At 47.1% G+C, this 21,836-nt stretch overlaps 1 protein-coding gene across 1 annotated transcript in view; it reads right to left on the reverse strand.

Annotated features, from left to right (window-relative positions):
* The window catches only part of PPM1H (protein phosphatase, Mg2+/Mn2+ dependent 1H), a 227,645-nt gene that overhangs the window by 93,846 nt on the left and 111,963 nt on the right, over window positions 1–21,836 (reverse strand). Inside the window, exon 4 of the mRNA XM_074374657.1 lies at window positions 17,364–17,476. Within this exon, the coding sequence (XP_074230758.1) occupies window positions 17,364–17,476 (113 nt within the window). The remainder of the gene's footprint in view (window positions 1–17,363; window positions 17,477–21,836) is intronic.

Consider the following 21,836-nt stretch of genomic DNA (forward strand, 5'->3'; position numbering starts at 1 on the left):
TTGGTTTAAGATAATTCCTCTAGTTTCAGACACTTTTTAAGTTTGCAGGAAACCTTATTTATTCAGACTTTACCTTGTTCCAGAGAGGACTTAAATGGAGATTACAGGAGTATGTACAAGATACAAATCAAAAAATAAATAATGTAGAAAATAAAACGAGGGAAGATCAGAGGAAGCACAGAATTAAGTTAATACCAAAAACATGTGCTGTAAGGCGCTTAACTGTCCGGAAAGCAGTCACAAATACTTCCTGACAGGCAGCAATTAAACCATCACAATTGGTCTACTCACCTCAGGGTCCAGAAATAAAGTCCCTCCTCTCCCCTCCCGCTCCACCCCAGGCCTCTCCCTAAAGTGCACATCAGAGAGAAGTCCTCTGAGGTACTTAGGAAAGAGGGTCCCTGCAGTAAATACAGCAGCACGTTTCCCAGAGCTGTCTCCTGGGACCCTGTCCAAGCTCGCAGCATCAGAAAGCAGTGCAGAAGACCATTTGGGCAGGCCCACATGTCGGGGTCAGCCTGCGCCCAGGAACAGACTTGGGAATTTCCAGAGGGATGTGAGGACTGGAAATCCTCTCTCTGCACTGTTTCTCTCAACAGAGCCTTTCAAAACACTGAGAGGCAAAGTTTGTGGTTACCTGGCCCGACAGAGACCCAGGCAGCCATGACCCTACGTGCCAAGCCCGAGGCTTGGGAAATCAGTTAGGTTTAGGGACGCGGAGGGAAGAGGGATGACAAAATCTGAGGAGAGTAAGAAGGCTGAACCTGCCACCACCTCCCTAGACGCCCCTCAACACTGCAGAGAAGGGGGCACACTGAGATGACCAGAGGCAGGTGGCCGCAGGGCCCAAGGTAGGGGAGAGAGGCTGGTTTGGGCGGACGTACTTGGGCAGCATCGGGGGTACATGGGAGGCGAAGGGGCATGAGAGGACTCAGGAGTGGGATGCGGAGAAGCTGGCAGGAGAGGAAACCCTGCGGGTGGGCTACACTTAGGGGCAGGTGTGGAGAGGACCCATCAGCGATGAAAGAAGAGAGGAAGTGAGGTGGTGAAATCCTGGAAGCATCAGAGGGATTGTTTCCGGGAAGGAAAGGTCATACCTTCTGTAAGTGGGGGTTTCCGTCAAGGGATACTAGCTGCTGTAACAGATAAACCCTCCACGTCTCAGCGGCTTAGCACACCGTGTGTTAATTTCACCTATGAAACCCAGCCTACCGTGCGGGGTGCGGGGTGTGGGGCGCGGGGCGCCAGGCGGGCAGGGGCGACCTGGGGAACCAGGCTGCCGGCGTCCAGCCTGCTTCGGCACACACTTCTCAGGCCACCCTGGTCTGTCAACCTCCGGTCGGCAGAACGGGGAGGAGAGGGTGGTGTGTGTTTCTAGGATGGCGGAGATTACCTCCTACTTGGTGGCCTAAAACAACAGAAATCTACTCTCTTACAGCTCTGGGGGCCAAAATTCTGAAATCAAGAGGTGGGCGGGGCCTTGCTTCCTCTGAAGACTCTGTGGAAGACGAGGAAGCTGTGAGCATGTCTGCAGGCAGAGGGGAAGCAGCCAGCAGGAAGGGACTGATGAGGACAGGGAGCGCGGAGAGGATGGGTAGAGTCTGTTTTGGGAGGACGTGGGTCCAGGAACACTGGTGGAGGAAGTCGGTATACCCCTGAAGCTAAATGCGGCAAGGTGTAGACTCCTGTGAGATACCAAGTGATGAAAGAGAAGACAGCTGGCGTTTGTCTGGCTTTTTAAGCCCGTTGTCTGATTTCTTGGAGGCCGAACCCTGGACATACTTATTTGCAGAATGCATCGTGCATCTTCACCCACCCATACTACACACACGCGTGTACAACTGTGCTGCCGCCAGGCCTCCCCAGGGCGGTAAGCCTGAGAGTTCTTACAGAAATGTTAGGTCAACCAGAAGCCTGCCTGCTGGAAATGTAGTTGAGTAGTAATCAATGCTTTGTCGTGGTGTAATTACGTATCTGCTACAGAAAGCACAGTGGCCCTGCAGAAGGGCAGCATTTAGCTCTTCCTGGTGTGGCACTGTCACCCACAAAGGCTCTACGGGTAACCCGCACCATGTGGGTGTTCCTATGTGGAAGACACTGCAGCCTTCCAAGCAACAAGTCACAATGGCCGTGACACGTACAGGAAGCCAGGTGCAGCATTCCACGAGATGGCACTCAGTCTTCAAACAGAGCCGCGAGAGGGCGTCACTGCCCAGTCACCAACACAGCCAGTCTTGTGGCCTGAACAAAGTCAGCCTGCCTGAGAGGTTGCTCATAAGCTAAATAATTAAACATCCCTTCTGGAACACAGCATGAAGACTGGTTTGCTGGGTCCATTTTATTTGACATTTATTCAACGCCTTCTATAGGCAAAAGCACCACATGAAAAGTACAGTGTTGAAAGCACAGTACTGTAAGACCATTTTTAACAACCCCACGGAAAACCTGAAGGGACTGTTTATGGGGGATAATGATGATGGGAACAACAGTAACTATCATTATTATTATACTGATAAAAACAAACACTTACCTAGGTGCTAGGAACTATACTTAGCATTTTACACTTATTATTCTTCTACCAATCTTCTTTTATTATCCTCATTTCACTGTTAAGGGAACAAAGGCACAGAGGCTGAGAACTTCTTTCAAGGTCACACAGCACTATGGTAGAGCCAGGCCCAGAACCCAGCTAGGCTGTCTCCAGAATCTGTGCTATTAATTGCCATACAGCGTGTTCTACCACAAATGTTCTTATCTGTTTTATATACTGGGCCTTTGTTACAAGATTTTATCTAAATGAAGGGTTTGCAAAAAAGCATAACACAGTCTCGCCATTTTTCAGATGACCTATTAACACTGAGAACCAGAGCAGCCCGTTTGGAAGAGGGAACATATGCCCTTGAAATACTGGTGGCAATTATGGCTATGACCTGCCAGCTCCAATTCACAAAGAACAAGACAGGAGGGAAAAAAACAATACACAAACTATGACACAGAAGAGACCCAAAATGGGGGAGTGGGAGGGGCAGTGAGCAGGCAGAGAGCTGAATCAGTGTGAAAATTAATTGCATGAATCCAGTTTTTGCAGGCAGGCCCAGTGGCCCACAGCAGGGAATGAGTTCCTCCTCTGCAACCTCAAAAGCCTCTTTATTGCCTGGAAGAGAAAAGCAAGGGGCCAAGTGCTGGGCACCAAGCACAGCCAGGGGCAGAGAGTCTGGCAGGCTTGGGGTCTAGCAGGGTGGTTGAGGGCACGTGAGGGCTTCTCTGCTGCTGAGCTCCCTGGGAAGCATGACCTTGACTTTACAGCTAAGTCTAACAAGTAAAAAAAGTGTGTGTTTGTCAAATGCCTGAGAGCTTGGAGGCTTTTTCAAGGGCTTTGCTGAAAAAGGACTTTTTCTGCGTTACTTAGAGACAACCACTGCTTGCCCAAAACACTAGGGTAAAAAAAAAATCCCCAAACTTGAGAGCTGGAAAGGATATCAGAGGCTGTCTAGTGCGCCCCCAAAGTACCTAAAGTATAACTGTAAACTATACAGGCCCTCAGCCCACACTGCACGGTGTCTCAGAGAGGACGCTGACTCGAACTGCTGTCCAGATCTAATCTGGTAAGAACAGAATTCTGGAGTCCAGAGCTGATACCTGGCGGCAGGGTTGGCTAAGTTGTACTCCACACTGGGATCCTAAAACAGCTCAGGGATGCTATCCAAAAAGTCCATAACACACACTTGTACAGCAGCCCAAAAGTTAACACAGCCCTTTCACATTCAAGTCATCTATAATGCAATGCAAAATGTATCTTACCTTGCATCTTTTTAAAAAATATAAATGAAGCTATATTAAAGTGGCAAACTCTATTTGTAGTATCAGTAGTAATTGCAATAATAATATATTGAAAATCAATACTAATAACTAACATTCATTAAATGCTTTCCATTTGGCAGACAGGCACTTGTCTAAACACTTCCAACATTTTGTTACTTTATTGATTATCAGTCTCCCCCAGCTCCACCCACAACTAAAATGCAAGCTCCAAGAGGCTCTATCAGTAACTAAGTCCCTAGTTCCTGGAATAGTGCCTGGAAAACAGTGGACATGCAAATTTTTTTTATTGAATTAATTAATTTAATCTTCACAGGACTCTCTGAGAGATTGTTATGACCCCTATTTTACAGATGAGGTAACTCACACACAGGATGGTTAAGGAACTTGCTCAAGGTCACACAGTAAGTGACAGAGCTTGAATTCAAACCCAGGCTGCCTGGCTCTGAACCCTGCCATCTTCACCAACATCTAGCGTTTCCGGCTTTTCTATTTTAATACCAGGCACAGGAGATGAATGCCTTACAGGCACTTGCTCAAGCAATCTAATGGTTCCACAAGGGAGGCTGTTATTATTTTAATCACATAGACGAGCAAACTTCATCTGAGCGGGATCCTGTACTTTGCCCAAAGTCAGGGGGTAAGCTGCGCAGCTGTAACAATCCCAACTCAGGCCCGCGGGAGTTCCCAGAGCACACGTTGAACGCCACGCCACTCTGTGTCCTGAATCTTCCTCTGCCCAGAGTCCCACACGTGCCCTTTAGGTACGGGTCTGCCTTAGCCACGCCCTGGAAATCTTATTTTAGATTTATACCTAACTTTAAATTTCACATTATCTTTTTTTTTTCCATAACCCACATAAATTCACACAATTCACACAATAGCTGAGTCCAACAGCAGCGCCACCTGTTGGAGGCGCAGAGCTGGCCTGAATCAGAGCCTGAATCCAAACCACACCGAGTTGTGACCAAGAAGAAAACCTCCCGCTCCCTCAGGAGGAAGGGGAAGCGAGGCAGGGAACTCCCTAAGGCAGGATTCAAGAAAACTGCTTCCCTTGGTGGGGGGTGGGGACCAGAGGGAGGAGTCAAAGGGAACCTGGACCGGTGGGGAGCGTAGAGGGTGGAGACCGGAAACTCCACGGGCTGAGAGATGGGTGGGCAGCGACAGCGGCGGCGGTGGGAGGCGCAGCGCTACCAGCAGTGGTGGTGGTGTGGGGGTGGTAGGACTAGTCTTAGCGGTGGCAGTGTTAATGGTGGCGGCGCTCCTGGTGGTTACATTGTACTAGTAGTAACACGGGTGGTACTGGTCACAGCAGGACTCCTAGAGGTGGTAACAGTAACCGTGGCGAGAACGGTAGTAATGTTAATTACAACGGTAATGGTGGTGGTAGCGGTCAAGCAGGAGTGGGTGGCACCCCGGGAGGGCAGTAATCACAACCAAAGGGCAGAGGAGAGCCTGCTGCTCGTGTGGAGGGCACGAGGCAATACTAAGGGAAGGGCTGTGCCCACCACCCAGACCTGCATGCTTCCGCCAACCTGGGAGCTGCTGGTTCAGTCAGACACGCTAAGCTTTGGAAAATGCTCAGTCAGTATCTGGGTGTCAGACACAGTGCTGGAACCAGCAAATCAGGGCCCCCGGGGCCTGAAGGAAGTGGAGGTCAGCACAGGGCAGTCTGGAAGCCACTAGGAGCCCGGGACCCTGGGAAAGCCCTGCAGGGTGGTTCTGGGGGCCCCATCAGGGCTGGCAGAGGTGGCAACGCGAAAGCTGCTTTGAGGCGTCTCATCTGTCTTCTGACATCTAGGCCAGGAAGACAGGGGAAGAACATCGACCAGGGCCTCAGGAGTGCAGGGAGCGGACTGGCCAGGTCATCTGGCTGGATGCTCATTTCACGGCCACTCAGTTTCAGAGCTGGAAGACATCTTTGTGATCAGCTAACAAGGTCTTTTTAACTCTGCTTGTTTTCAAAGCAGGTAAGTGAGGCTGAGAGAGGGACGTGAATTTTCAGCTGTTTCAGCGTGGGACCGGGCTGGATTTCTCGCCGTGTCTTTGGGCTCCCAGTCCAGCCCTCTTTCTCCTGCTGTCTCACTGAGGAAACCCAGGGTGACATCAGACACCTGCACTCTGGAGACCTTCATCCTGTGCTTCAGGGCTCCACACTTAACACTCTTTCATCTCAAGGACGCTTGAAAATTTCAACCAATCAGAAAACGAAGCATTCCTCACGACTCCCCAGATCACAGTGGCTCAGCAAACTGCTACAGTAGGGTGAGAATATTATTTGATTTTAGAAAGGGCTTAAGTTGCTGAGCAGAGACAGCAAAATCTTGGAAGGGAGGAGGCAGGACCCCAAAGAACCTGGGTTCTAATTCTATCCCTGCCACCAGCTACCCGTGGGAACGTGAGAAAGGCAGTTTCTCTGGGCCTCACTTTCCGTATCAGAAACAAAGATTTAGACTAGACCAGTGGTTTCCATCATGGTTACACCAGAATCAACGGGAGTCCTTTTGAAATAAAGACTCCAGCCCCACCATCAATGATCCTGATTTAGTAAGCCTGAGAATAGAGGCCTGAAAATATTTAATTAAAAAAAAATCCCCCAAGTGGGTACACAGATGTCCGCATTGAATCAACAGAGAGACAGGCAGATGTACAGATATGCAAGCAAAATGTTATGACAGTAACTGCAGACTTTAAGTAGCAGGTATATAGGAGCGCACTGTGAGTCTCTCAACTTTTCTGTATGTTTTGAAATTTTCATAATAAACTGTTAAAAAAAAAAGCAAATTAAAAGGGGGGGGGGGAATCCCCCAGGTGATTCACATGTGCAAGCAAGTCTGGCATCTTTGGTCCAGGTCATCAACCTTCAGGCCTAGTTCAGGTGGTTTTCGGGCCCCACAGAGCAGCCCCCAGCACCACCCTGGGAAGGGGAGCTCGTGTGAGCACTCAGCCTGGTTCCAGGTGTCCGTCGGAACGGCCCCCACATTGACCTGTTTCCATGTATTGGGAACCTGTGTAAGAGTCTATCAGAAAACATGCAAGCAATGGTTCCATTGCTTTTTCTTTTTAAAAGCTGTGTAGACCGCTCTGGAAGATGGTCTTTAAGGGGCTTGTGTAGCTCCAGCTGTTTATGAATTTACAGAATCGCTTAGGGCTTCATGTGCATGATGGAATGGAGGCTTTAAAGCTAGAGCTGGGGAGATGGCTCAGGTATTTGAAGAGTTCAGTGAGAAGGGCACCTGTGCAAAGACCCCGTGGCCATGGCCATCGTGGCAGCAGCACCAGCTGCTACTGGGAGGGCCCCGACCCCCCCCCCGGCCTCTCTCCTACCCGTCCCCTTGCTCTGTCCATTTCTCTCCAGTCCTCAACTCTAAACGGCATGTTCCTGGCCAAGGTCTTTGCTGTTTTGTCTGCCATATGCATTCCCCTAGGTGTCTTTCCGGCTGGTGCCTTACACTTCCTTCAAACCTTTACTCAAAGGCCGCCTCCCCAGCGATGCTTTATTTGGTTCCATCTGAAACTGCAAGCCCGCCTGGGACCACTGAGCCCCTCCCTTGTCCTGTTTTTCTCTGTAGCCATCATCATCATCTGCGGTCCTCAGCATTTCCCTCACTCGCCTTGCTTTTTACCTGTGTGGCCGACTGGTCTGTAAGCTTCGTGAGGGCAGGGGGTTTGGCTTATGCCAAGGACAGTGAGGCTGGGGTGCAATACAGATTTGGTGAATTAAAGAATCACCACCTGCCATACTCTGTCCACGTGCCCCACACTCAGTATCTCTGACCTGCATGGGGTCTGGAAGAGTGGGAACCGGCCCCTTCCATGATGGGAGAACAGAGATGTTATCTGTTGGGGTGAAGTCTTGCTCCTGCCAACCCCCGCATCACAGGCTCATCCCCCTTCACCACGCAATATTGCCAGGACACCAGCTCATTTCCAGGCGCTGACACTTCCCTTCCTCCCTTCTTGGCACGAACGGCTAAACCACCTCTCACCCTGAGGAGTTTGTTCACCTGCTCACACAAGCCAGGGCAAAGCTGAAGATTAACTGCCCACCTTGTCCAGTTCACTCCCTGGAGCCAACTAACCATCTGACAACCATATAATTGTGGACGCGGTGGACCGTCATGTCACAGTCATCCTCGAAGTCAAATAGCACAACCCCATGTATGCCGGAGCGCCCCCCGTTCAACCAAGGCAGCCTCCACTCCTTAAAGCGGGGGGGGGGGGGGGGGGGGGCGGGGGCAGCCCCGGGAACACCTGCTCTTGCCCTTCACACTGCGCTGCACACGGAGGCTTGACCACCTGTCCTCCACCCGCAACCGTAAGCGCCCTGAGGACCTTGCCTGCCCCATTCACCTCGTTTCCCCAGCTCGTGGCCTGGCGCATGCAGGCACCCAAATATTTGTTGCAGCCTGCTCCTCCCGTGGCATTTCCCTTCACTTTTACCATATCTTTACTTCGGGGCTCTGACTGTATACTACATGCACGAGGAATTGTACAAGTTAAGCATAAATAACTGAAGATGGATTGAGACATATTTATTATGGATCCATCATAGTCATTATTTCGACTCTATTAAGGGTGACATCAAGGAAAGGAAATGTGCTCAAATAAGACCCACACCAAAGAGCTGCAGTCTGAGAGCAGAAAAGAGGCTCAGCTACTCAACTGAACTGGTATGTCACTTAAAAACCTCGACAGCATAACTGCGACAATGTAAAAGTAATCTCAAAGAACAGAAGGTATTAAAACATCAGTACCATCATGTCCTACCTGGGTGATATCATCTTTCTTTTTTAGCACGAAATGAGGATTGTGTTCTGTGATGAACTTTCTAAAGACAAATATTTTATACTGTTCACTTGCAGGCTTCTCCATTATTCAAATATGTTCTTCTCCAAGATGAAAGGGGATCACAGAGAGACAGCTATTTCTTCACTGTCTGATAATTTAAGCTGAACTTACAGCATCTCTTCTAAATCTGACGGTGATAAAATTAAAGTAACAGAAGAGGTCACTGGTGTTTGGGCTCTGAAGATAATGGCACCGAAGTTGTATGTCATCAGCTCCATGGGGAAAAAAATGTAACAAGGAATACAGACACCATCACTTATGGAACCTAACATGAGTTCCCTTCTCAATGCCCAATGGTGGCTGGAACTGCCAGATGTTGCTCAAAATAAATTCCCTTGCGCCTGAAGACATAACTTATACGCTGCTACATTTCCCAGCAGACCTGCTCCTCAGGTCGGCCATGGACTTGAATTCTAGCCAATGGAAAGCATGCAGATGTGATGTGCACCCCTTCTAACCTTCCTTGAGTGGTCCCTCCATGCTCCTGCGGGGGAGATGCCCCCAGGAACCTTGGAGCCAAGACTTCAAGATGACAGAGCCTCCTTCATCCCAGGTCTCCGACACCAAGAGGAGACAAAGCCACTGCTTCTCTAGGCTAGTGAATTTCGGGGTCTATTGTTTCCACACTCAAGCTATCTGACAGAACATCATATAACAGCAAACATTTGCCCCCTTCCTTCCACAAAGTGTGAGATTAAACTGTTACAAAAAAGAAGGAAAAATGAAAACAGTCACAGTATTTTTTAGATCCTCCTAAAGTCATAGAAACCTAGTGCTTAATGCAGACCGTGAAAAATCAAATTACTTAGTCCAATATTCTTGCTAGGTTACACAGCGATGCACAAATACCTTCCTTAAGAGAGAACGCACCGTCTTCTGGGGCAGCCACTGCATCTCTGGTCAGCTCTCACTGAGCTCCTGCCGATTACCATGACAAAGCCAGCAGCTCACTATGAATGAGCAGCTCCTGTGGCCCCATCCTGTGCTGAGAGCTTCCCACTCATCTGCGCATCTAACCCCCACCTCCAGTTACAGATTACAAAATGGAGGCATGGAGAACATGAGACCAGCTCAAGGTCAAATATAACTAGAAGTGGCAGAGCCAGGTCCACCCCAGGCGGTCTGAGTCCCCGCTGTTAACCACCACCCCGTCCTCCAGTGGCTGTCACCTCGGTCCCAGACTCACGGAGAGCAAGCCTTACCGCTCTCCCCAACATCTGACAAACACCTAAAGACCTTTTTTATAGCCACACAAGTTGCCCTTTCACATGGCTGAAAAAACTCCGGTTCATTAAATTTTCCTCATCCCTCAAACGTGGTTCCAAACTCCTTCACCACTTGGATTCCTCTTTGGAAGGTTCCTGTTCTTTCATGCCCTGGTTGGATTGTGTCACCTAGAAAGGGATTTCATGTGCAAAATGACATTAATAGTAACACTTCCCCCAAAAGGGTTGGTGTGAGGATGAGTAAGGTTATTCATGTAAAGCCCTGGTAACTAGAACCCGTGCTCAGCGCCAAGTAAGGCAACCCCAATCCCTAGCTGTCATCTGCCTTATTCTTCAAAGGCTACAGCCTATGGTTACATTAGGTTCTGGTGTTTACATCACACTACTGACCAGGTTGAATTCACTGTCCGCTTAAATACATTTTTAAATGTGTTTTAACCATGGATAAGCTGAAACCACTGATAAGCTTTGTTCCCCGACTGTGCTAGTTTCCCACCCGACCCTGTTCAACAGGTATTAATTACACTCTACCTTGACTACTGTTGAACTTCACCTAGTTAGGTCTGGCCCACCTTCCCAGGCATGAGAGGTCTTTCTGAATCTTATTTCATGTTGGTTTCACATCATCAGCAAATTAGATGATTATTTCTTGGAAATCATGGTGGAGGTTAGAGTGGCCCAAAGATAAAGCCTTAGGTTGGCCACCAGGAAGTTCCTTCCTGTCACTGCCCCACTGTTTCCCTTCTTGGCAGCCAGGGATAGATAAGGCCACTGTCCTAACCACAGTCATCTCATGCCAACGTTTGTAGCTGCAAATGCTCCACCTCTACAAACTCCACGAGACTTCCCAGCCCCTAGGAGCACAGTGAAGTTGTTAAGCGCATCCCTGGTTGGGACGGGGAACCACAGCCAAAGGCCCAATGAAAAGAGACCAGAAGTCCACACTTCTGGGGGGCATGTCTGATCTATTTCAGGTAAGGGAATCCTAGCCCAGTGTAGGGTGGGATGGAGTGGGTTTCAGAGCCACCCCGTAGTCAGCAGGAGTCTGAGATGAGCTATATCATGCAAGAAATCCTTACCCCAACTTCCACTTCTCGAAGAAAAGGACCTGTATCCCAGAATATCATTCTGGCAAGAAGGAATCCACCGACAGAGGAGCAGGCGGGGCCCCCCCACCTCAGGCAGCCACACTGCAGAGCATCAGGGGTGAAACACTGCCACAGAAGCGCCCCCGGCATGCGGTACGGGGCTGCAGCCGAGGCAGCTAGATGCTGACAGTGTTCCAAGTTTGATGCTTTAGCCTCAGGCCGGGAAGAGCTGTAATTTTTATACCCTGAGGACACACAGGCTCCTTCCCCACTCCCTCAGATGCCCAGTGGTAGACTTTAAAGAGTAGTTCTTCCACAAGGCTGAATCACCTGTAGGGCTTATGCTAACTAACACAGAGCGCTGGGCCCCACCCCCGGGGTTCTGTTTAGTAGGTCAGGGGTGGAGCCATAGAATTTCCTTTTCTTGACAGTTGCCACTGCTGCTGGTTTAGGGACGACACTTTGAGAACCACTGACTTAGCGCAAAGGGTGACCAGGGGAAGGTGGCAAAAAATCCCAAGGGAAGAGACAAGGAGGAACTCCAGCGAGAGAAGGGCCTCCGGTGCCCTCTGCGTAGACAGTGAGCGGTTTGACAGGGAGAGCAAAGACTGATTTGAGCCATCACGTGGTCTCCATGCCTTTGCAGATACGTATTTATGATCATCTGATAGTTGCATTTTCTTTCTGCTAATCCCTTCTATAGGTTACAGGGATAGCTAAGGGGTTATGTAAGGGGGGGGGGTGATGCAGAAAAAAAGGTCCAAACAATTCATCTTTCATAGTAGACAATGGTGGTTAACTGTGTTTTCCTATTTTTTAGACATTTGTCAAAGAAAATGAGAGCTGTGGTGAACTTAATGAAGTTGATGGAAGGAGATCAAATCTATTTCTGAACTCAGAGGAAGGCTACTATCAAAGCAAGAGCTCCCTGGCAGATGTGGGCAGATGAACCACTTTCTAGCAACAAGCAGTTTCAGGAAGGTTCTGTACTGGCCACTGGCGTCCATGAACATCAAAAGGAAAGACAGTTCAGAAATGAATAGTTCTTTGCATTCCCTTGGGTTGGAGGCAGTAACATAGTTTCAGCACCTTATTCCTAGCAAAGGGGAGAAGCCTGAGAGAGAAGATATGGCAGATGTGTCACTGGTTTTAAAATCAAGAGATCTAAGTTGTTTTTATACCTAACTCCTGTACTCAAGAAAATTTCGACTTGCCAGAGGAATTCACTTCTGAATGCACATGGAAAACTTCAACATAAATGAAGCTAATTCTGCAAAATTAAAAATGAAGGAAAGAGATAAGAAAGGAAATCATCTTGGCTAGACATACTGGCTTTGTTTTTAGGATGATTCCTGGGCCACCTGTTAACACAGCTGCTTCGTGGACACATTCAACCTTCTCAATCTTTTCCAAGGAGGACCTTCAAGATCACAAAAATGACCTCATACTCCTCAGAGCCTATGACTCATCTTGAAAAAGTCTGCAAGATCCTTGCTGACAGAGAAACTGTACCCACAACAAAATGGGGGGGGGCAGTTATCACCCAGAAAACACTGTTACTTTATCATCAACATGAAAACACAAAATTTCAAATGTCCGCAGAGAACCTTGGGACCTTGGGAAGGGGGTGGCGGCCCTGCGTTTGAGGAAGCAGCACCCCCTAGATCATAAATGAGTGAACCGGGCCCCCCAAAGCTACTATGCTTCATGACAGCAATGCATTCAAAATGGCTTCTAAGTGCACCCATCCATTCAGCTGCACCCCAAAACCCGTTTTAGGTGAAATTAAAGATGCCATTGATTGTAAGATGTGTCAGCATTTTACATCCAAATAGGAAAGAAAATGTCAATTAGAAACTAGTGATTTTAGAGATGTTAAAATGTGAAAAACAAAAACACCCTGCGAGTCTTAGCCTGGGTGGGACATCCCAGGGGACGGCACTGTGACTGAGAACGTGGGGCTCGGATTTCCAGTCTTGGGTGGGATGGCAGCCCAGCCCTGCAGTGGCTGTGGGACCCTGCCCTTCACTGTGCTGCTACAATGCCTACTTCTCACTGAACTGCTGACAGAACTAAGTATGATTCCCTGTTACAGTATTTAACATGTGCCTCGCACTTATTAGCTGTCTTATTCCTGCTGTTACTTAAATCTGGCAAGCGTGGAATCATGAACTTAACAAATCCTAAACAGTTCTCTTTACTCTGAATGGGTTTATCTAGTCTCAGTTGCCAAATCTTTAGACATTGTTTGAAATAAGTGGTAACAGCTTGGCCTCCTCAGTGCCTAGCACTCTAGAAATAAAGGGAAATAATCTTCCAAAATGGAGTTGAAGCATCTTCTTAAACCGAAGGATCAGAGCCCTGCTGAGCAGAGCGGATGACTCAAATACAATGGGTGATAGTTTGCATATTGCTTTGCATGGCATCTGCATGCCACCAGTTCATTTTTGCTTGAAGTGGAAATCCGCCCACCATCTGCTTCTTTCCTAGTGCCTCACGATCCCCTAGGTGTTGAGATGGCTGCTTTTGAAAACACTGAGCAACTGGCGTGCATCAAGTCGTTAGTGCCCATGCCCCCGTGGCTGGCTACCTCGGCTGTGGAGGGAAGGGCACGTCTGTCCCGGGCTGCACCACCTGGCATCACTGTGGACCATCCTACACCAAGGGTGGTCGCTGACTCAGAAACCGGTAAGCCATATCCAGCACCAGGCAGCTTCTCCTGAACACAACCCCCAGCACACATGCGCCTGATGGTAAATCAGATGATTCACAGCTCACTAAGCAGCTCAGGAAACAGTTCCTGACCACCAGGAGTTTCCAAACCAAGCCAGCGCAAAGTGTCTCTTTTCCTGAGTGTGAATAATTAGGGGGCAGGCCGTGCGCTTATGACAAAGGTTCGCTTCCCTCTCAAAATTCTCAAGATTTAAAGCAAACATACAGCCAGCCAGTATCTCGTAATAAAGAAGAAAAATTAGCACTTAATCAGGGCCCTGTTGCCAGAATCTTCTGTTGGCAAGGATCATTTGTTTAAATTGAGCCCTCAGATTAATGACTACTTGTCCAGAAGTGATAATGGACCTACATTTATATAGGTCTGATCGAAGTCCATGAAGTTGTTTCTTGGGAGTAACTGAGTATATTTGTAAACTCAGACACCTCTATTATGTTATTGGCACATAAACTAGGCAATGACCCTACAGAAGATGGTATCAAATATCTACTGCTCACACAAGAGCTGAAAATACCCTAGTGCGTAAGTGTCCCGTAAGTCACCTTTGGACAGTGCATACAAACACCAACTCATATTGTTTTCAGGCTTCTATATGACAGAGGACCCTATGTGAACAGCAAACCCAACCTTTCAGCCACAAAACCCAAATTCCTATCTGGATACTGGGGCCAGAATACTATAAATATAATTAAGCTGATCAGGTTTTTAGAGGTGCTATTTTCTCGTAGGTAATGGAGGAGGGGGTGCTTCACAGTTTTAATAAACATAAATTACCAGTTAAGCTTTTGGGTTTACTGGGAATAACATGTAAAACATCACACTTTTATGGACTCAGAAACATCGGGACTTCAGTTATTCGAAAATTTTAAAAAGTGACTCTAAGAAAGATAAAATTACCAAAAGACTAACCTTTAAAGGACTGCTTTACTTTTCAAAAGTGTCAATCCTCCTAGTGACAATCTTTAGAATGCCAGAAACTTAAGAAATTAATATTTAGTCCAATATCACCATTGTTATAGCTGCGGAAATTGAGATCTAGGCTAGAAATTGGCACCTTAAAAAGGAAGTGGGGCAAAAGTCCAGAAGATGAACAGTTGGGACTGGCTGGTCCTGGACAGGGGACAGGAGCTTCTGGAAAACAAGCCTGAAGCCCTGACTGCCTGGGTAGGGGGCTCTGTTAAGGAGCTCGGGGCTTTGAAGGAAACTTCAAAAATGAGGACAGGGCGGCGGGGAGGAGCTGCTTCTCTGCAAAGCATAATCCAACAAAAAGAGATTCTGGGCCTGGAAGCTGGGTTACCTTCTGAGTCCCGGGGTCACTGGGTGAAAGGCACCTCCCTGGGACGAGGGGTGGGCCTGGCCCCAGGGAACAAAGCGTTCAGTCTTAGTCACTGGAAGAGTCAGAGAAGCAAACTCATCTCGAAAAACTCGGAACTAGACATCAAGACCAAAGTGAGTATAAGTGCAAATGCTGAGTCATCAATTCAGCCCTGCTCAGAACAGAAACGGATCATCTCCGGGGCTGTTCATCTGTCTCCAGCAAGCTCAAGACCTAGAACGGAACAAGGGCCCAGAGGCCGGCTCCTCAGTGTGTGTCTTACAAGGCCCCTGGAGGCAAGAATTCCTATATATATATACATATATATATACATATATATATATATATATTAATTGAAATATAGTTGATTTGCAATGCTGTGTTAGTTTCTGGTGTATAGCAAAGTGATTCAGTTACACATACATACTCTTTTTCATAATTTTTCTCATTATAGGTTATTACAAGATATTGAATATAGTTCCCTATGATATACAGTAGGGCTTTGTTGATTATCTGTTTTATACACAGTAGTTTGTACCTGCCAATCCCAAACTCCTAATTTATCCCTCCCCACCTTTCTCCTTTGGTACCCGTAAGTTTGCTTGCTATGTCTGTGAGTCTGTTTCTATACTGTAAATAAGCTCATTTGTATCATTTGAGGATTCCTTTTTTTAAGGTGCTCCAACCCTACTGCAGGAATGGAAGAGGAGCAGATGTGATGGTGACTCTCTGCTTGCCCCCACCCTAGAGATGTGGTCTTGGCCTGTGTCTGTGCCCTGGCTGACCGACATCTATGACCCTGCATTCCCTGGGTTACCTGTCATCTGGCTTCCAATAGGAAGCCCTGGCAAGAGAAAGGGGCACAGAACAGGCAGAAGTCAGGGTACATCCTCCCCTTCTCTCCCTGCCCAGGGGCCCTCATCAGTGGCCCACTCTCCTGGGCTCTGCTGTAGCATGTCCTCCCTGGACCCTGCGGCCGAGGATGGTAAAGCCTTCCTGGGTCTCAGTACTCCTAGCTGGTTCCCCTTCCCTCTTTCATTCAGTTGATCCATATGAGGGGGAGTCTGTCTCCTGCCACGACCACTAGGAACGAAGCCCTGAGATACTAAACACAGCATCTTATACTCACTTCCATTTACCTGGAAATATTTTATATTGAAACTGAGGTATCTTATACAGCAAAATGGAAATCCACATAAACATTAAAAATAAACAGGCCTTCAAAAAAACATCAATCTTCAAACTCCATAAACACTGCTGCCTTGGCAGGTCACTTTCCTTTGGTCTTGGGAACCTTTAGTGGGAAAACTGGGAGAGGATGCTTAGCCAGGGTATCTGGAAGCTTCCTCACACTCTGTTGCTCTGTAACTGGAATTCCTCGACTGCCCGAGGGAGGTGGCCTTCCAGGCAAGGCAGCTACAACCTGACAGAGACAGAAAAGGGGGTGGGGCCCCACCTCAAGGAGGGTCAGACCAAGCAGGGGTGCTGAGAAGAGGCATGTGACCCAGAAGGAGATGGAGGAATGGCAGCAACCCAAGACCACGTAGAGAAATCACTCGTCCTCTGAGGACATCACGATTAGAGGCCAGTACTTTGCTGTCAGAATAAAGAGTCGGCCTTTAGCAAAAAGCCCTGCTATAAAGCCAACATATTTCGTTACTAAAGGGACAGAGAAGTCGGTAACACCTATCAGAACACTTTTCACAAAGTCTGTAATTTAAAAATTCCCCACACCTAAAGTGAGGACTCATCGGTTATTTAAAAGACAATTAAAACACGTATTTATCTTACGCCTGTTAATGCTGGATACAGTAAGGATTAACCATAATCTCGTGGCCAAAGTTCCTTTCAGCTGAACCGGGAAGCGAGGAGAACGCAGGCGCATGTGCATAAAAGGGGCACCGCCCAGGCTTCCCGGAGGGGACGCAAAACCAGCCCCAGCCGGGGAGCCCTCCCTGGTTCCCCCCAAATACCCACTTCATTCAGATCCCTTTCCTCCTTCCTTGTCTCTTGCATATACTTAGCCCCTGCTGAGCTTTCACTGAAAAAAACACCAGGTTCTGAAGTCAAAGAACGTCTGGGTACCACTGGTGCAGGTAAATCCCGGGTGTACCCGTGAACGCCACTGCGGACAGCTAAGCAGAAGGCGATCTGTACCTTTTGACTGAGGAGGCTTCTTAAAGGCATTTTTAATGAGATTTAGAAGGCTTATCTTCCTCAATATCTAATCCCAAGCAGAACTATCTTATTTCTAATCATTTAACTTCCCTAAAAAGATACAAAGTACAGGAAGGCATCAAATGTTAGGAAGAACCTCGGGCGGATCTGCTTACCTGCTATCTCCAGCGTTTGCCACGTACAGCTTCCCCAGGAGGCAAACCACAATGAGCGCTGTGCAGCCACCAGATATATTATATGAACTCCTCTCTCGTTCTATTTGTAGGTCCTGGAGAGGAAAACAAAGACAGTGCTGGATTGTACAGGGACTCGCATCAAAGACTTCCTCAGCACGGCTCTAAGAGTCTGTGCTTCAAAGAACAGACAGGAAAATCCTTGGTACTGGCCCTTACCCTGCCTGATGCCCATTTCTGGGGAAGACACTGGCACAAAAGTGTCACCGACTAGACCATCTGCGGACCAGAGACAGGAAACAAGGGAAGGCAGACAGATTTAATCAGATAAAAATGAGAATAAAACCAATTTATTCAATAGATACCATGGCTTATGGAAAATTTAGTCTTTGTATGGATGGCCTGAGCTGCCATGTGCAAAACAGAAAGGAGAGGCTGATAACACCAAGCGGTTGGACCTGATCAGTGTTTTTAATCCCCAAGGCTCCAGTTAATGATTTCCTTTACAGCTGGATAAGAGAGGTGACTTGAAGGACAGTGTCCTCAATTCCACGCAGGCAGGACTCCACCCCCTGTCTTCCCGATCAAAGACAGAAGCTTCAGAACTCTGACCTGACTTCCTTTTCCCAAAGGACTAACTCGTAAGAGTGAAACACGTGCACAGTGACAGCCAACGTTCAGTGAGCACTTCCTCTATGTCAGGCAGTGCGCGAGGCACTTTACATGCAGAATCACACCTCATCCTCACAACTGTTTTATTAACCTCACTGTTCAGATGCAGAGAAGTGGGGAAGGTGCCCATAATGACGGGGCTGGAGTCTGGGTTCCAATCTAGTTCTCCTCCTCTAAAGCCTAGTACTTATTACCTGCCACCTAATGAGGTCTCCCCAAGAAAACTAAAACGAGACCCACACTTCTACTGACAGACGTGCATCGTCCTCAAGACAGATGTCCTTGTGAGATTCTGTGCCAGTGACCGAGGCCAGGGTTCCGAGACCTCAGAAATATGGGAATTGAGTTAGGAACATAGACTGAATGCTCGCTAAAATAATGCCAAACATCCCCAATGACACCTGCTGTTGGGGCCGAGGGAGGGAGAAGGAGGGCTGGGTACAGAGGAGGAGGAGCTCATGCCCTGGCTGACTGAGGGCCGGGGCAGCTTTGTGATTCTGAGAAACCACCTAATTAGAACTCAGCTGCTTCTGCCAGCCTCCTGATGGGAAGGGGAGATGATCATTAATTCTTTATCTACCGGCAACAGCTCCAGAGGCCAGAGGTGGTAATAAGAGGTTAGGTAAATTGCCAGTGAGCAACTGGGAACAGGAGAAAAGCCTGAGCTGAGGATACAGATTAAGCACAGGATACTGATCAAAAAGTAAGTAGAGAAAAAGTGCAAAGACCTGGGAGAAAGGACGATAGTGGGAATGAGCTGGGAGAAGGGGAAGGCAGAGGACCCAGGAGAGGGGTAAGAGCATGTGCTGTGGGATGTGGTGGCTTAGAAACAAGTGAAGAAAAATTCCAATAAGGGACAGAGGGGACGGCAGTGTCAGAGCTGCAGACGGGTCACGTGTGAGGGCCACCTTCAAAGACCACACTGAGTTTTTAAAAGTTATTTACAAACTCTATATAAATTAGCTTAAAGGACTGAGATGAGGATTAAATTAGATGATGTGGGGGAGGGGAGGGGCAGACCATCGAGACCCTTCCCATGGCCTGGACCCCATGGGTGAGAGCAGAGACCTCTCTCGCTCACTGCTAGACCCTCAACACCTATCCTGGGTCAGGTGAGGGTAGTTTAATAAATGTTTGTTACGTTTCAGTGATCTCCCTGGCACTTCACCTCTGCCTTAACATGAGACATGTGTCCCACAATTCACAAATGAAAGCTTACAAGACGAATAAACGCTGAGGCAATAATGAAGCAGGAACCCAGGCTTCCGATCAAATGCCGTCAACTGACAAGAACAAATGAATGGTTATCAGAACCCAAGCAGGGATGGCGGGAGGCTGGGGGCGGCGGGGGCTAGGGGCATGGATGTCAGGAGGGAAAGACTGTCACAAGGAAGTGAAAGAGGAGAAAGAAAACATCTAGACATCGGAAGTTCCAGAAGTTCCGTCTGTTTAACCTTCAAACAATGCATCAAAACCGAACCAAGAGCCCTAATCACAAAGGGTTTTGTGGGTAGATTTATTCAAAAATTTTTGCATTTAAATAAACAATAGAAAGTTTATATTATGATAGATACGTATTTCATCAAATTAATATAGAAACTGGTCTACAAAGTCTGCACCCAGCACTACTGTTTTTAATACACTGGAAAGAACTGTTCCAGCTCCAGAAATTATTCTTTCACATCCAGAACCCATCTTTGTTTGAACACCTAAAGTCTGAATCAAAAATTTAAAAAATTTTTTTTTAAATTAAAAAACATTTTTTTGTGGGGGGAGGTAATTAGGTCTATTAATTAATTTTTAGGAAAGACAAATTTGATGAAAAGTCCCTTAAACACCCCACGGCTTGCGTGCTGTATACGGCCTGGAATGTGAATGGCGCTCAACAGACTGACACCACTGGGTGTGCTCCGAAAGGGACACAGAGTCCATGAGAAAGGACCATCTCTGTAAATGATTCCGCCCACACTCAAGCTTCTTCTGCATCGTTGGTGCCTTATTTATCACAGTTTACATCACAAGAAAATCTGATTATAAAATTATTTAATTCTTTAAAAAAAAAAAAATCAAGCCAGAGTGTCGGACACTAAGATTTCCTGCTTCAGCAGAGCCCCCATTTGCCTTTAATTTGGGGGGAAACGTGGCAGTTAGCCGGCCCAGTGACCCCCTTGCTATTACATTCACAGCGCAAGGCAGTGTTTTTCTAATTGATTTCCTCCTTTCTTTCATCTGGTCCTACGTTTCAACTACCTTCCCTCCGTGGTTCCCCCGGCATAAGGAATGCTAAATTTGGCAACACTTCCACAGAAGTCTAGCTATTTTTTTATCCAAGAAACTCTGCTAACGTGTTCAGGCGTTCATCACCTTCCCTCTTTGTGTGGTAATACACGTGTGTGTGCGCTTACACACACGCACCCACGGTAATTACAATGTGTGCTCGCTGGGATCACTGTGACAAGAATTTGAGAGATGTGTTTCCGCAGACTTCACCCCCCACCCGCAAGGTCTCACTGACATGAAAATACGCTCTTCCATTTCTTCTAAAACTGGGTGTAACTAGAGCATATTCTAAAAATAAGTGCTTCCCCCTCCCCTCCCTAGAAGCCAAAATAGCACATTTATTTTTTCCTCCACCACCTACTCCTCTTGAAAAGATGTTTCACCAAATCTTAGTACTGAGAGGAACATTAAAGGACCATCTGGGTGGTTCTTTTACTACCAGATCAAACACAATAAATGAACTCAATAAAGATATATTTACTGTAGAATTAACTACCTAATTTCTTTAAACCCTCAACCTTTCCAACTAGCTTAATCTTTTCACATGCTAGTTTTAAAAAAGTACATAAAAATGTATGTTTTTTTTTTAAACCCTCAAGAAGTTTGGGTATTTTTCCCAAAGATCAAGGAAATCATAGAAAAACTGCCGACGGCTCTTGTGCTAAACAAGGTCCGATTTGGAATATCTTCCTCCATTTTAGTTGTCACGAGCCCCAAGACATAAGTCTAGAATAAATAACCCACAAAACACACGCACATACTATCATTCCTTTGTAAGTATGGTCTAAAAGGATCAACTTAAATGACTTCAAAGATTCAATTAACAAGATAATTGATTTATCTGCTCAATCAGGAGTCCCTCTCGAGGCTACTTTCTACTCAGCAGGACTGATTTCTCCCATGTTATGTCTAAATATTACATTTAAGTGAGGTTTATCTCTAAATCAAAGAACGGATCCAATGTCTAAGGCCTGGGGTTTTATTTTGCTCCTTTTTCTTGCAAGGAAGAGTGAGTGCAATGAAGGGGAAAAAGAGGTGTATGTGAAATGAGACTAATTCAGCGGGAAATAATTGCAAGAAAGAAAATATGTTGCTCAGGATCGCTGTAATTTGGTTTGAAAGTCTCAGAGATAGGCAACTCCAGGGTCATTCTTTGTCTCCTACCAATTTCAGGCTGCAAGAGGAAAGCAGTGTCAAACAACAGAAGGGAGTGAGTGTTGGGTAGTTTCAGTAGGGCTTGGCAGCTGCCCCTAAGTGGGTTAAACATGGTTCTGAGCACACTGCTAATAGTGTCAGTCACAAATAATAAGATTCTGCATGGTTTTAGTATCTGGGTCTGCTTTTGGTTTATTCTCAGAACAAGCCAATCTGTCAGCCAGGCAATGGGAAAGGGAAAAACCAGTACTGCCTAATATTGCCACCTGCTGGCTACTAGTGGAATCACATGCCTTTTTTTTTTCTTGGAGGAACTTTCTGTTCTATCAAAAACAAAGACAAAAAACC

Source organism: Camelus bactrianus, chromosome 12, assembly GCF_048773025.1.
Source record: "Camelus bactrianus isolate YW-2024 breed Bactrian camel chromosome 12, ASM4877302v1, whole genome shotgun sequence".
NCBI lineage: Eukaryota > Metazoa > Chordata > Mammalia > Artiodactyla > Camelidae > Camelus > Camelus bactrianus.